General features: G+C 42.9%; 1 protein-coding gene across 1 annotated transcript in view; it reads right to left on the reverse strand.

Annotated features, from left to right (window-relative positions):
* LOC124802497 overlaps positions 1 to 15,693 on the reverse strand; it is an 85,561-nt gene that overhangs the window by 29,951 nt on the left and 39,917 nt on the right. The window contains exon 2 of the mRNA XM_047263315.1: positions 8,132 to 9,354. Coding sequence (XP_047119271.1) covers positions 8,132 to 9,298 — 1,167 coding nt within the window. The 5' untranslated portion in view covers positions 9,299 to 9,354. The remainder of the gene's footprint in view (positions 1 to 8,131; positions 9,355 to 15,693) is intronic.

Genomic DNA, 15,693 nt, shown 5'->3' on the forward strand with positions numbered 1-15,693 from the left:
CAGCAGCATGGACTATCAGCTCAGAGACCATGGCTGCGGTTACCCTTGACGCTGCATCACAGACAGGAGAGCCTGCGATGATTTACTCAACGACGAACCTGGGTGCACGACTGACAAAACGTCGTTTTTTCGGATGAATCCATGTTCTGTTTACAGCATCATGATGGTCCCATCCGTGTTTGGCGACATCGCGGTGAACGCCCATTGGAAGCGAGTATTCGTCATCGCCATACTGGCGTATCACCCGGCGTGATGGTATGGGGTGCCATTGGTTACACGTCTCGGTCACCTCTTGTTCGCATTGACGGCGCTCTCAACAGTGGACTTTACATTTCAGATGTGTTACGACCCGTGGCTCTAACCTTCATTGGATCCCTGCGAAACCCTACATTTCAGCAGGATAAAGCACGACCCCATGTTACATGTCCTGTATGGGCCTTTCTGGATACAGAAAATGTTCGACTGCTGCCCTGGCCAGCACATTCTCCAGATCTATCACCAACTGAATACGTCTGGTCATTGGTGGCCGAGCAACTGGCTCGTCACAATCCGCCAGTCACTACTATTGATGAACAGTGGTTCGTGTTGAAGCTGCATGGGCAGCTGTACCGGCACACGCCATCCAAGCTCTGTTTGAATCAATGCCCAAGCGTATCGAGGCCGTTATTACGGCAAGAAGTGGTTGTTCTGGGTACTGATTTCTCAGGATCTATGCACCCAAATTGCGTGAAAATGTAATCACATGCCAGTTCTAATATAATATATTTGTCCAATGAATACCCGTTTATCATCTGCATTTCTCCTTGGTGTAGCGATTTTAATGGCCTGTAGTGTAAATAGTGTTAGTCAGACCTCTGGATTCCATGAGTCTCCTGCTGCAAGAACTCTGTCGAATCTCAAAATCTACATCTCTCTTAGATGCCCTGTGAGAGTGTCTCGCGCTGATCCAAGTCATCAAGTTGCCTTCACTTGGAATTTGTCTTTCTGCATTTGCTCCTCATCGCTCGGAAATTATAGACTGACTTTAAACCTCCCTACTTTCCCTCTAACCTGTGTCAGTACACGACAGGTGGTTTTATGATATGGAGGTGTTTTTCGTAGTTTTGATGTGATTCCCTTTTTCGCTTAAGAAAATGCTAAATGAGGAAGGATTTCAACACATTTTGCAGAATTTTGCAGTGCTTCCCGTAGAGGTACAGTTCGGAGGCGATGATTTCATAAGCATGATAATGCAATCTGTATTAATGCAGGTTCTGTGTGGTCATAGCTTGTGGACAGTAATATTCGTGAATTGGACTGGACAGCCCAGAGACCCTATCGAAAGCAAATGGAAAATGTTTGGGATGAGCTAGAACGTCGACTTCGCTCCAGACTCCAGACCACAGCGTCCAGCATCAGTACATTCTCCAGTTTCGGCTGTTGAGGAAAAACTGACCACCACGCCTCCATAGACATTGAGACACCTCACTGCAAGGGCTCCCAGCAGCGTTCAAACCTTCGAGAAGACGAAGGTGCCTAGATCCTTTTGATCAGATAGTGTATTTAAAATACGTCACAGTGGAGATCAGATAAGCGGTGACCAAAACCAAGCGACATTTACCTTGCGACACGGTCGTGCACAGCAGTTGGAGGGCCGTCTGTTCTCCAATGCCATTTAAAACAATGTCACAAAGATACGCAATCGACGAGAGACTAAAAGACAAGGAGTGATCCGCCTAGGAAAAGGAAATCATGTCCATGAATGATCCTGAAAATAATTTCTATGGACACGTCCCAAAAAGTTCTGACACGAACGGATCATATATACTGTAGTTTTGAACGGGGAGTGTCTGTGCTAACGATGCAGTGATATTCTGCAGAATGATTATAGACAGACCTGAAGCCACAACATAGTCACGTCACATTTGGAATAAAGTGGTCGGGGCCTCCACCTTCACCAAATGGTTAAATTCCCCGAGGTTTCGATCACGCACTCTTTGACCATTTACAAGTGGAATGAGTGCTGATTCAATGATAAGCCCTGATACATTCTGACCACCGGAAGTGACGTCTCTGGTACTGGCAGGTTCGCCATATACGGGCGTACGTTGATTTCGCATTCTGTGCTGCCCCTTAAAACTCGCGATAGCTGGATCCCATGCCACGTTGAGCTGTAGAGTGTCGTGAACTACGTCGCACTCGTGGCTACTGGAGTATACAGCGGGGTACCAGCAATCTGCCAGCAGTTACTCCACTTGACAATAGCCAAGGGGCACTTGGTCGAAAGCTCGTTGGCATTTTAAGCGCTTGACACAGCTGGAAGCCTGAGAACATTTTATTCAACGTTACAGTTTTAACACTCTGCATCCTTACGTTTGTACTCTATTACAATTACTGTAGACTGTTCGTTCAATGCCGAACGCACGCGAAGGAGGGAAGAATGAAACTGAGTACACCAAGATTACAGTTAATGCAGTGTATGTATTTCACAGTGTCTTTGTAGTTTGAAGCAAACTTTTACGTCTGAAGGAACAGACACTGCTGAAGATCTATAGTATTAAATATATGAAATGTATTCGAACTTTGCGAATACTGTTATACATCAGCCGTACTATTTACTAGAAACACACAAAATATTGTTCCGGAGCAGGGCTCGAACCGGATTTCCTGCTTATCGGGAGCAGTCGCCTTCACCACTTCGACTATCCTACACTTTTCCAGGACTGATCCAAACTTAAACTTTATGCTCGCACAATTCGTGGTTCCCGCACAGGGAGACATATTATACTCCATTAAACATTGGGCATGCAGCCACGCAAATAAAATTTATTCCATTGATATTTCGGCCGCATGCCCGAAATTTAATGGACTATTCATTACGCCGCGAAAAGTGATAACCGGTTTCAGCCATACAATGATCATCTTCAGATTCTAAAGGCGGCAAACACTGAACACAGTTTCATGCATTGTCAAACTAGCTATATGACTGTCTCATAAGAATGTGATTGCGTTTATAAATAACCAAAAAAATTTTACAGCAAAGGATGTGGAAGAGCAGTTGAACAGAATGGACAGTGTCTTGAAAGGAAGATATAAGATTAAGATCAACAAGAGCGGATAATGGACTGCAGTTGAATTAAATCAGGTGATGCGGAGGGAATAAGATTAATAAGATTCGGAAATGGGACACTTAACGTAGTAGATGAGTTTTGCTGTCTGGGGAGCAAAATAACTGATGATGGTCGAAGTAGTAGTTGTTGTGGTCTTCATTCCTGAGACTGGTTTGATGCAGCTCTCCATGCTACTCTATCCTGTGCAGGCTTATTCATCTATCAGTACCTACTGCACCCTACATCCTTCTGAACCTGCTTAGTGTATTCATCTCTTCGTCTCCCTCTACGATTTTTACCCCCCGCACTGCCCTCCAATACTAAATTGGTGACCCCTTGATGCCTCAGAACATGTCCTACCAACCGATTCCTTCTTCTAGTCAATTTGTGCCACAACCTCCTCTTCTCCACAATCCTATTCAGTACCTCCTCATTAGTTATGTGTGCTACCCATATAATCTTCAGCATTCTTCTGTAGCACCACATTTGGAAGCTTCTATTCTCTTCGAGTCCAAACTATTTATCGTACGTGTTTCACTTCCATACAAGGCCACACTCCATAGAAAAACTTTCAGAAACGACTTCCTGTCCGATGTTAACAAATTTCTCTTTTCAGAAACGCTTTCCTTGCCATTTCCAGTCTACATTTTATATCCTCTCTACTTCGACCTCATCAGTTATTTTGCTCCCCAAATTGGAAAACTCCTTTACTACTTCAAGTGTCTCATTTCCTAATCTAATTCCCTCAGCATCACCCGATTTATTTTGACTACATTCCGTTATCCTCGTTTTGCTTTTGTTGATGTTCATCTTATATCCTCCTTTCAAGACACTGTCCACTCCGTTCAACTGCTCTTCAAAGTCCTTTGCTGTCTCCGACAGAATTACAATGTCATCGGCGAACCTTAAAGTTTTTATTTTTTCTCCATGGATTTTAATACCTACTCCGAACTTTTCTTTTGTTTCCTTTACTGCTTGCTCAATATACAGATTGAACAACATCGGGGAAAGGGTACAACCCTGTCTCACTCCCTTCCCAACCACTGCTTCCCTTTCATGTCCCTCGACTCTTGTAACTGCCATCTGGTTTCTGTACAAATTGTAAATAGCCATTCGCTCTTTGTATTTTACCCCTGTCACCTTCAGAGTTTTAAAGAGAGTATTCCAGTCAACATTGTTAAAAGCTTTCTCTAAAGTCTACAAATGCTAGAAACGTACGTTTGCCTTTTCTTAATCTAGCTTCTAAAATAAGTCGTAGAGTCAGTATTGCCTCACGTGTTCCCATATTTCTACGGAATCCAAACTGATCTTCCCCGAGGTCAGCTTCTACCAGCTTTTCCATTCGTCTGTACAGAATTCGCGTTAGTATTTTGCAGCCGTGACTTATGAAACTGATAGTTCGGTAATTTTCACATCTGTCACTGCCTGCTTTCTTTGGGATTGGAATTATTATATTCTTCTTGAAGTCTGAGGGTATTTCGCCTGTCTCATACATCTTGCTCACCAGATGGTAGATTTTTGTCAGAACTGGCTCTCCCAAGGCCGTCAGTAGTTCTAATGGAATGTTGTCTACTCCCGGGGCTTTGTTTCGACTTAGGTCTTTCAGTGCTCTATCAAACTCTTCACGCAGTATCATATCTCTCATTTCATCTTCATCTACATCCTCTTCCATTTCTATAACATTGCCCTCAAGTAAATCGCCGGTGTATAGACCCTCTATATATTCCTTCCCCCTTTCTGCTTTCCCTTCGTTGCTTAGAACTGGATTTCCATCCGAGATCTCGATATTCATACAAGTGGTTCCCTTTTCTCCAAAGGTCTCTTTAATTTTCCTATAGGCAACATCTATTTTACCCCTAGTGAGATAAGCCATCCCTGCTTAGCCATTTTGCACTTCCTGTCGATCTCATTTTTGAGACGTTTGTATTCCTATTTGCCTGCTTCATTTACTGCATTTTTATATTTTCTCCTTTCATCAATTAAAGTCAATATTTCTTCTGTCATCCAAGGATTTATGCTAGCCCTCGTCTTTTTACCTACTTGAGCCTCTGCTGCCTTCACTATTTCATTCCTCAAAGCTACCCATTCTTCTTCTACTGTATTTCTTTCCCCCATTACTGTCAATTGTTCCCCTATGCTCTCCCTGAAACTCTCTACAACCTTTGGTTCTTTCAGTTTATCCAGGTCCCATCTCCTTAAAATCCCACCTTTTTGCAGTTTCTTCAGTTTTAATCTACAGTTCATAACCAGTAGATTGTGGTCGGAGTCCACATCTGTCCCTGGAAATGTCTTACAATTTAACACCTGGCTCCTAAATTTCTGTCTTACCATTATACAATCTATCTGAAACCTTAGAGTATCTCCAGGGTTCTTCCATGTATACAACCTTCTTTCATGATTCTTAAACCAAGTGTTAGCTATGATTAAGTTATACTCTGCGCAAAATTCTACCAGGCGGCTTCCTCTTTCATTTCTTAGCCCCAATCCATACTCACCTACTATGTTTCCTTCTCTCCCTTTTCCTACTCTTGAATTCCAGTCACCCATGACTATTAAATTTTCGTCTCCCTTCACTACCTGAATAATTTATTTTATCTCATCATACATTTCATCAACTTCATCATCTGCAGAGCTAGTTGGCATATAAATTTTTACTACTGTAGTAGGCGTGGGCTTCGTGTCTACCTTGGCCACAATAATGCGTTCACTATGCTGTTTGTAGTAGCTTACCCGCACTCCTATTTTTTTTATTCATTTTTAAACCTACTCCTGCATTACCCTATTTGATTTTGTATTTATAACCCTGTATTCACCTGACCAAAAGTCTTGTTCCTCCTGCCACCGAACTTCACTAATTCCCACTATATCCAACTTTAACCTATCCATTTCCCTTTTTAAATTTTCTAACCTACATGCTCGATTAAGGGATCTGACATTCCACGCTCCGATCCGTAGAATGCCAGTTTTTTTTCTCCTGATAACGACGTCCTCCTGAGTAGTCCCCGCCCGGAGATACGAATAGGGGACTATTTTACCTCCGGAACATTTTACCCAAGAGGACGCCATCATCATTTATCCATGCAGTAGAGTTGCATGCCCTCGGGAAAAATTACGGCCATAGTTTCCCCTTGCTTTCAGCCGTTCGCAGTACCAGCACAGCAAGGCCGCTTTGGTTAGTGTTACAAGGCCATATCAGTCAATCATGCAGACTGTTGCCCCTGCAACTACTGAAAAGGCTGCTGCCCCTCTTCAGGAACCACACGTTTGTCTGGCCTCTCAACAGATACCCCTCCGTTGTGGTTGCACCTACGGTACGGCTATCTGTATCGCTGAGGCACGCAAGCCTCCCCACCAACGGCAAGGTCTATGGTTAATGGGGGGGGGGGGGGGGGGGGGGGGGGAGAATGGTCGAAGTAGAGGGGATATGAAGTGCAGACTGCCAATGGCAATAAAAGTGTTTCTGAAGAGGAGAAAGTATTTGTATGGTGCGTAGCCATGTATGGAAGTGAAACATGGACAATAAGTAATTTAGACAAGAAGAAAATCGAAGCTTTCGAAATGTGGTACTACAGAAGATTGCTGAAGATTAGATGGGTAGATCACGTAACTAATGAGGAAGAACTGAACAGAAATGGGGAGAAGAGGAATTTGTGGCGCAACTTCATTAGAAGAAGGAATCGGTTGGTAGGACACGTTCTGAGGCATCAAGGGAACACAAATTTAATATTGGAGGGAAGTGCGGAGGGTAAAAATCGTGGAAGGAGACCAAGGCATTAATACACTAAACAGATTCATAAGGATGTAGGTTGCGGTAGTTGGTAGTTACTCGGAGATGAAAAAGCTTACTCAGGATAGAGTAGCATGGAGAACTGCATCAAACCAGTCTCTGGACTGAAGACCACAACAACTACAACGATCATTCGTGTTATAGAGGATTTCTCAAACAGCGAACCCTGTATTCATGAAGCTGGCAGAAAAAAAATACAGGGTGCGAACCGGTAACTTAAACAGAAACAAGACGGTAATTATAACGGTCGTTAAAGGTAGGCAGTAGTTGAGAAATGAGTGAGACAGCACTACTGCCTAGCCCCCCCCCCCCCCCCCCCCAACCACATTAACCAATTTGTTGATCGAGAAAGCAGTAAGGATACTAATGAGAGAACTTGGGAAGGTAATTAATGTTCATGGACTTGAAATAACAATATTGGGATTCGACGATGCCATTTAGATGAGGCCACAGATAATAAAGACATTGGAATATCAGTTGAGGGAATGGACAATGTCTTCAAAAGTGTCTGTCAGATGAATGAAAACAAAAGTGGAACAGTGGCAGTGGCGGGTAACTCAATTAAAGCAGGCGATTTAGAGGGAATTAAATTAGAAAACTATACAGTAAAAGTAGTAGATGTGTTTGCTATCTGGGCAGCAAAATAGCTCACCACGGCCGAAGTAAAGAGAACATAAAACGCAGATTGGAACAGAGCTTCAGGGGAAACGAACGTGGACAAGTAGTAGACAGATGATTGCTGAGGATCAGGTGGATCAGGTAACTTATCAAGAGAGATTGAAATGATTTGGAGAGAAAGGTGCCTTGTATCACAACCTGAGTAAAATAAGCTTGTTGCATTTCTGCTTCAGAAAACTGATGTCCAAGTACTGACCTTAAAATCGTATAAAGTATGAAGAGGGCTAGTCTGGAAGGGGCATTGTTGGTCCTGAAGATGGACTGGTTTGACCGAAACAGGTCATGAAAATAAATTGTTTGAGCTATACTTCGCTGCAGTGCCTTGTCTGGTGACGCAAAATTCAAGCGGCAGGAGGGGACCAGGCGACGCAGACATCAAGTGGTACTCTCTTCCTCTCTTTTTTGTGATATTTGTTTTGGGCGGAACTGTCGACAGCGTGAGAACATTGCATATTGTGTACGAGCCTGCAACCCCACTCCAAACCACCGGCATCTGTCAGTCACGAAGTTACTTTAATCGAAGTATAGCCTTCGTTTTGGTTAGAAATATTTTGCAAACACACAGCAAGGTACAAACCTTCCCCGTTTCGGTGAGAAGATACTCGGTCACGCGGCACAGGCCACAGTCGCTCTCCCACAGTAGAACTGTGTACATCCTGGCCCGCATTGGTCGCAGGACGAGGCCCGTAGGTGGGAAGTCCTGTTTGGTCTCTGACAAGTCCTCCAGCACTTCACCGATCCGGAACACCTGGCGCTTCATCACGGACAGCAGCGTCCCCGGAATTTCGCCCGAGCTGTGCTTGTCTTCAACATGCGCGACCAGCTTTTCCCAGCTGGTCGGTTCGTAACTGTAGCTGCGAATGCCCGCCTCCACCATGGGCAGGGCGTCCCTCCATTTGCCGTGGAAGACAATTTTACACATGTTCACGACATCGCATGGGTCCTCGTCTTTCATCATTTCTGCCACTTGCTCGATATTAGTAGTCTTTTCAGGGTAGCGCTTCTTCAGATTGCCATGTGCCGTGAATAGAAGGTCCGCCCTGACAAAGTCATTACCGACGAAAGTTGCGAATGTTGGCATGTGCTCTTGCTCTATGCCTAGGTGAGTTGCGATGTCAACTGGTCGAAACTGGTACGTCTTCAGCTTACCATCTTTCTCGAGATTCCTGAAGGTTAGCACACTCGATACACCCTTCATTGCAAAGAAGTCCGAGTCGTTTGTGAGCACTCCGATGCAGTGTTTAGTGCCCGATACATATTTGGCAATGTCATGCTTACAGTTGCCCTTGGACAGATAGACTCTGCAGCCGAGATCCTTGAATATGACTCTGGCGGCCGGGATGACTGCTTCCGGTAACGTTCTCAGATTGCTGTCAGTTCGCATAATTCCTAAACGCAGACTGCCGAACAGGTTGCTGACAAACATCGTCTTATCTTTCTTTTTGTCCGTCCATGTGTGTATCTCATCTTCTACTGGGACGCCGTGAAAGAAAAACACGAGATGAATGCCGTTGTCACGGAACCGTTGCACAAAATTCGCGCAATAGTCTCGAAATTTCTTGTACTGGCCTCCACGAAGAAAATCTAGCGGCTCGTATATATGCCACATGCATGCAGATCCATCGACGGCGATCACAGGATCTTCTCCGCTTTTCTTCTTAAATTCTTCAGCGATTTTTTGTAGATCCACGACCTTATAGAATTTACCTTTTACGACGAAGCCGAAGAGTCCAGAAATGCCCATTCTTCTCTCGTTATTGGCAAGAGTTTTTCAGCAATATTGGGACGATTTTCTATCTCCTGCAAAGAGAAAATTAATTTGTTAATATTAGTGCAAAGATAAGTCTCGAAATTTTTGTAAATTTTATATGTATTCTATGTGGCCAAACGTCTCCGGATAATCCTTCGAACTAGGGTAAGGCTGGACAGCACAGGCTACACAGGATATCTCAAACTCAGAGGATCGAAACTAGAGATGTTACGGAGAATCCCAAACTGAGTATTTGGACACACGGAAGCCCACTGCTGGAAATAAATATTTAATTTTGTTATCTAGATTAACATCTTACAACACAGAGCAACATCTTAGACTCATAGCAAATGTTCGATGTGTCGAACGTCAGTGTGCGCACTTCGATTCGACAGATGAAACATCTTCACTCTCTCAAGTATCCATGTTTAACTGTTAATAAGGAAAAAAGTACTTAGGACCCTGTCAACCAGTTCCTTTTCAGCAATGACGTATATTAACTACACTGCACTAGCCAAGGAACAGAAACTCCTCTTCCTGTTCAGCAAAGAGAATATCTTTTGTTCAAGTGATCACGAATATTAATATTTGAAATGGGATAGGAAACACTCCTGGTGAATCTTCCTCCTCTAGTTGGAAACAAAACGTTATGGAAATTCATCTCGAATAAATACAACGTAATGTGCATCACTCACACACGGTGGAGGAAAATTTGGTTCGTATCTTACAAAGTGACCATATCCTCAAACCATCCGGTGTAATCTCACGTCATAATATTAATAAGTTAACAACGAAAATTGAAACACCGATTTTTGATACTACTGATACAAGGAGACCAATGAAACTTATATACTGGTAATTCGAAAGGTACTTTGCCGTAAAGTGTACAAAAATAATATCGAGTGTACGTAGCTGTTAACACAGGTAAATGGAAGTAGACATACACACATGAGAAAAGTTTTCCTCTGTCTCTCACAAAGTTACCAACTTCTACCCCCCCACCCCACCCGTACTGATCAGGTGCTATGGAGAAGCAACACACGGAAGTAACTGCGTAAGAGGGCGTGAACATAATATTTTCGCAGTCTGAGGAGAAAGCTGATGACTGAAGAGATCTCGCCGCAACGAAAAACGCCTTTGTTTTAATGATTGTCATTTCAACTCGTGTATCATATCCGCCACACACTCTTCCCTATTTAGTGATAATACAATACCAGCTGCCCTTCCTTGAACTTTTAGATGTCCTCCGTCAGTCCTACCAGGCAAGATTCCCATACCGCGCAGCAATTCCAGGAGAGAACTGACGAGCTTATTGTAGGTAGTCTGTTCACTAGATCTGGTAGCATCTAATTGTTATGCCAATAAACCGCAGTCTTTGTTTTGTCTTCCCCACAACATCTTCTGTGCGACTGTTGCAGTTTAAAGTGTTTGTAATAGTTGTCCCCGGGTATTTACCTGCATCGACAGTCGTTAGATTTCTGTGATTTATCGTGTAACCGAAATTTACTAGATTCATCTTGTTGCCCATGTGGATTACTCGATACTTTTCATTATTTAGAGCGAACTGCCATTTTTCGCACCATACAAATATCACGCCTAAATCATTTTTCAGTTAACCTTCATTTTCTGACGACTTTAATGGAAGGTAAACCGTAGCATCATCTGCAGACAATCTAAAAGGGCTGTGCAGATTGCGACTAAATCACTTATACATATGAACAGCAGAGGATCTATAAAACTGCCTGCAGATGCCACGTATTACTTTAGTTTTACTCGGTGACTTTACGCCAATGCTACGAACTGTACCTTTCAGTCGCACATCTGAGATGGTACTGCATAAGCACGCGGTTCGATTAGAAGGCGCTTGTCAGGAACGACATCAAATACCTTCTGGAAATACAGAAATAATTTGAGATCATCTGTCGATGGCACTCATTATTTCAAGAGGATGGAGTTTGTAGGCGTGTTTCTACATCTGATAGATGATGTCTATTTAAAATCGCGGCAGTCACTAATTGTGCTGTGCAAGAAACGTGTTTTCTGAATCCGTGCCTACTATGTCTCAATAGATCGTCTTCATCGAGGTAATTCGTAACGTTTGATCAACGTATACGTTCCAAAATTCTACTGCAAATCGACGTCACTGATATTGGTCTGTAATTCAACGGATTTCTCCTGTTTCCTGAGTATTGGACTGACCTATGCACCCTTTCAGTTTTTACGTAGGGATCTTTATTCGAGCGAGCGGTTGTATTTGCTAAGTTTGGGGCTGTTATATCAGTATACTCCGAAATGAACCTAGTTGTTGCATAGTATGGACTGGAAGACTTGCCTATATTAGGCGATTTTAGTTGCTTCGCTACACCCAGACATCGACTTCCCAGTTTCTTATGCTAGCAGCTATTCTGAATTCGAATTCTGCAATATTTACTTCGTCTTCATTGGTGAAGGACTTTCGGAAAACGGTGCAGTAACTCCGCTGTATAGGGACTGACATTGCAAGCGTAACCACTGCTATCGCACTGTGAAAATAGTGATCGCGTATTGCCGCTGGTGTACTTCACATACGACCAGAATCTCTTTCGATTTTCTGCAGATTTTCTAGACAGAGCTTACTTGTTCAAACTATTAGTGTTAAAAGCATTCCTACTAAAGTCCGCGCTAAATTTCCAACTTCTGTAAAATATCACGAGTCTTGCTGATTTTGCTTTCTTTTAAATATGATATGCTTGTCTTTGTTCGTTCTGCAACAGTGTTCTGACCTGTTTTGAGTACCGTAGGAGATCTGTATCAGCGTAGTTACATGCACGCGATTCTTACGAATTTGGTACGTAGGACATTCGCAACTAAGAGCCATGATAATTAATTTAAAGAGATCCGCATCAGTTGTACTAACATTTATGTAAACCACCACCGGATTCGAAATTTAGGGCACTGAACTGAGGGTCATTGGGAAGAGATTTCGGAGCACTTCTAGGACCCTAAGGAAGGCAATATTCGTAGGAACATAGTTGGACCCGGTATTAAACTGAAAATTAAAACACAATCAAAGATCTGATTTGATCTACTATAAATGGTTTTTGAAAGCCTGCGACTGTAGATACAATAGGTTTGTTTATAAATAAATAAATCTTCTGCTACCAGTCACGATTTTTCTTTATTTTACTATTCGCACGACGCGTTTCGCGAAATAATTCCCATTTTCAAGTGCGCTTTTTTGGTGTGTATGAAGCCATTTCTTTTGATGTTGTCAGTGTGTGTGAGTCTGCTTCATTTTAGCGATTTTTAGTTGGGTATCAATTCTTTTTGTGAGGTTAGTGGCTAAAATTTAGAACAATTTGTACATACAGTTTTCTAATGGTCCATTTGTGTAGAGTCTCACACACACCTAACAACACACACAACTTGTTGTACACTTTACACATCGAAAATAGCTATATAAACAAAACAGTTACAAAGATCTTCTTACAGATAGTTCACAGAGGTAACATTATAGGTCTTCCACAGATTATGATATGTTTTTGTACAGAGGTTATTTATCTTAACAATTTGGCTCATGAATTACTTATATTGATTTTACAATTGTGCTTATTCCTATGTTTTACTATTTTTATTTAAGTATATTATCGAAACATCTGACGAAATTCACTGATTCGCTTTCCAGTTTTTCATTTAATATTTTATCTTCATATTTTCTGTAATGTAAATATATCTCCAGTTCAAGAAAATCCATTGTATGTCCTTTATTTAGTCGGTGGATTTGCTTCGATGGGTAGGGGTCTTCTAATTGGCCAACTCATTACAGACTTTGATTTGTGTCTTCTCAGTGACAGTTCCCCTATCCACTTCAGTGCTGCCCATGGCACCGTTACTGTTATCAATCTCAGGACCACCTGTCTGCTCTTGTGGCTTCCCTACGTTGGTCATCCCATGATCTTTGTGACAGTAACCACTTACCGGTGATTCTATTGTTCCCCTGCCCGCACGTTGGGCATTCAGCAGGGCCCCTTGATGCTTGTATACATCTGCTGTACACTTTGACACCGCTCTCTCGAATTGCAGTCATGCAGGGTGTCTCTGCCACAATTTTTCATGCTGCTGGCACTGCTATCCCCCTATCCACTTGTCTCATGTCGTCGACCGGTATCGTGGTGTACAAAGAATGCAGCAATCTCTGTCCAGGACCGCCGATGGGCGCTGCAGCGATTTAAACGAGCAGGCCGTTGTGACCGAGCGGTTCTAGGCGCTTCAGCCCGGAACCGCAGGACTGCTACGGTCGCAGGTTCGAATCCTGTCCTTAGGTTAGTTACGTTTAAGTAGTTCTAAGTGTAGGGGACTGATGACCTCAGATGTTAAGTTCCATAGTGCTTAGACCCATTTGATTTAACCGACACCTTTCACAGACCACCCTCCTCGCTTTTAAGCATAGTATAGGGGAATGTACCCGTGGTCTAGGGGCAGCGTCTTTGATTCATAATTAAAAAGTCTTCGGTCCCGGGTTCGATCACCGCCACTGCCTAAATTTTGATAAATAATCAGCATTGGCGGCCGAACACTTCCGGCATAATAAATCAGATTCATTCTGCTAACGGTCTTGTCAAAGAGGGCGGAGGAGCGGATAGAGGTTCAGGGCACTCTCTTGTCCTAGGGGTGGGAAAATGCCCCTAAAGGCGGAAGAATCAGCAATCATCAACGACATGAGGATGCAGAAGGCAATGGAAACCACTGCATTGAAGACACGTAACGTGTATCCACAGGACATGTGGCCTGTATTTGAAGAAGTGTCATGACGATCTCTCCATTGGCAAAAGATTCCGGAATAGTCCCCCATTCGGATCTCCGGGAGGGGACTGTCAAGGGGGAGGTTACCATGAGAAAAAGATTGAATAATCAACAAAAGGATAACGTTCTACGAGTCGGGGCGTGGAATGTCAGAAGCTTGAACGTGGTAGGGAAACTAGAAAATCTGAAAAGGGAAATGCAAAGGCTCAATCTAGATATAGTAGGGGTCAGTGAAGTGAAGTGGAAGGAAGACAAGGATTTCTGGTCAGATGAGAATCGGGTAATATCAACAGCAGCAGAAAATGGTATAACAGGTGTAGGATTCGTTATGAATAGGAAGGTAGGGCAGTGACCGGGTTGTTCTAAACACAATCGACAGCAGACCAACACCGACAACGATAGTTCAGGTATACATGCCGACGTCGCAAGCTGAAGATGAACAGATAGAGAAAGTGTATGAGGATATTGAAAGGGTAATGCAGTATGTAAAGGGGGAAAAAAATCTAATAGTCATGGGCCACTGGAATGCAGTTGTAGGGGAAGGAGTAGAAGAAAAGGTTACAGGAGAATATGGGCTTGGGACAAGGAATGAAAGAGGAGAAAGACTAATTGAGTTCTGTAACAAGTTTCAGCTAGTAATAGCGAATACCCTGTTCAAGAATCACAAGAGGAGGAGGTATACTTGGAAAAGGCCGGGAGATACGGGAAGATTTCAATTAGATTACATCATGGTCAGACAGAGATTCCGAAATCAGATACTGGATTGTAAGGCGTACCCAGGAGCAGATATAGACTCAGATCACAATATAGTAGTGATGAAGAGTAGGCTGAAGTTCAAGACATTAGTCAGGAAGAACCAATACGCAAAGAAGTGGGATACGGAAGTACTAAAGACTGACGAGATACGTTTGAAGTTCTATAACGCTATAGATACAGCAATAAGGAATGGCGCAGTAGGCAGTAAAGTTGAAGAGGAATGGACATCTCTAAAAAGGGCCATCACAGAAGTTGGGAAGGAAAATATAGGTACAAAGAAGGTAGCTGCGAAGAAACCATTGGTAAAAGAAGAAATACTTCAGTTGATTGATGAAAGGAGGAAGCACAAACATGTTCCGGGAAAATCAGGAATACAGAAATACAAGTCGATGAGGAATGAAATAAATAGGAAGTGCAGGGAAGTTAAGACGAAATGGATGCAGGAAAAATGTGAAGACATCGAAAAAGATATGATTGTCGGAAGGACAGACTCAGCATACAGGAAAGTCAAAACAACCTTTGGTGACATTAAAAGCAACGGTGGTAACATTAAGAGTGCAACGGGAATGCAGAGGAGAGAGCAGATAGGTGGAAAGAATACATTGAAAGCCTCTATGAGGGTGAAGATTTGTCTGATGTGATAGAAGAAGAAACAGAAGTCGATTTAGAAGAGATAGGGGATCCAGCATTAGAATCGGAATTTCAAAGAGCTTTGGAGGACTTACGGTCAAATAAGGCAGAAGGGATAGATAACATTCCACCAGAATTTCTAAAATTATTGGGGGAAGTGGCAACAAAACGACTATTCACGTTGGTGTGTAGAATATGTGAGTCTGGCGATTTACCATCTG

Source organism: Schistocerca piceifrons, chromosome 6 (assembly GCF_021461385.2).
Source record: "Schistocerca piceifrons isolate TAMUIC-IGC-003096 chromosome 6, iqSchPice1.1, whole genome shotgun sequence".
NCBI lineage: Eukaryota > Metazoa > Arthropoda > Insecta > Orthoptera > Acrididae > Schistocerca > Schistocerca piceifrons.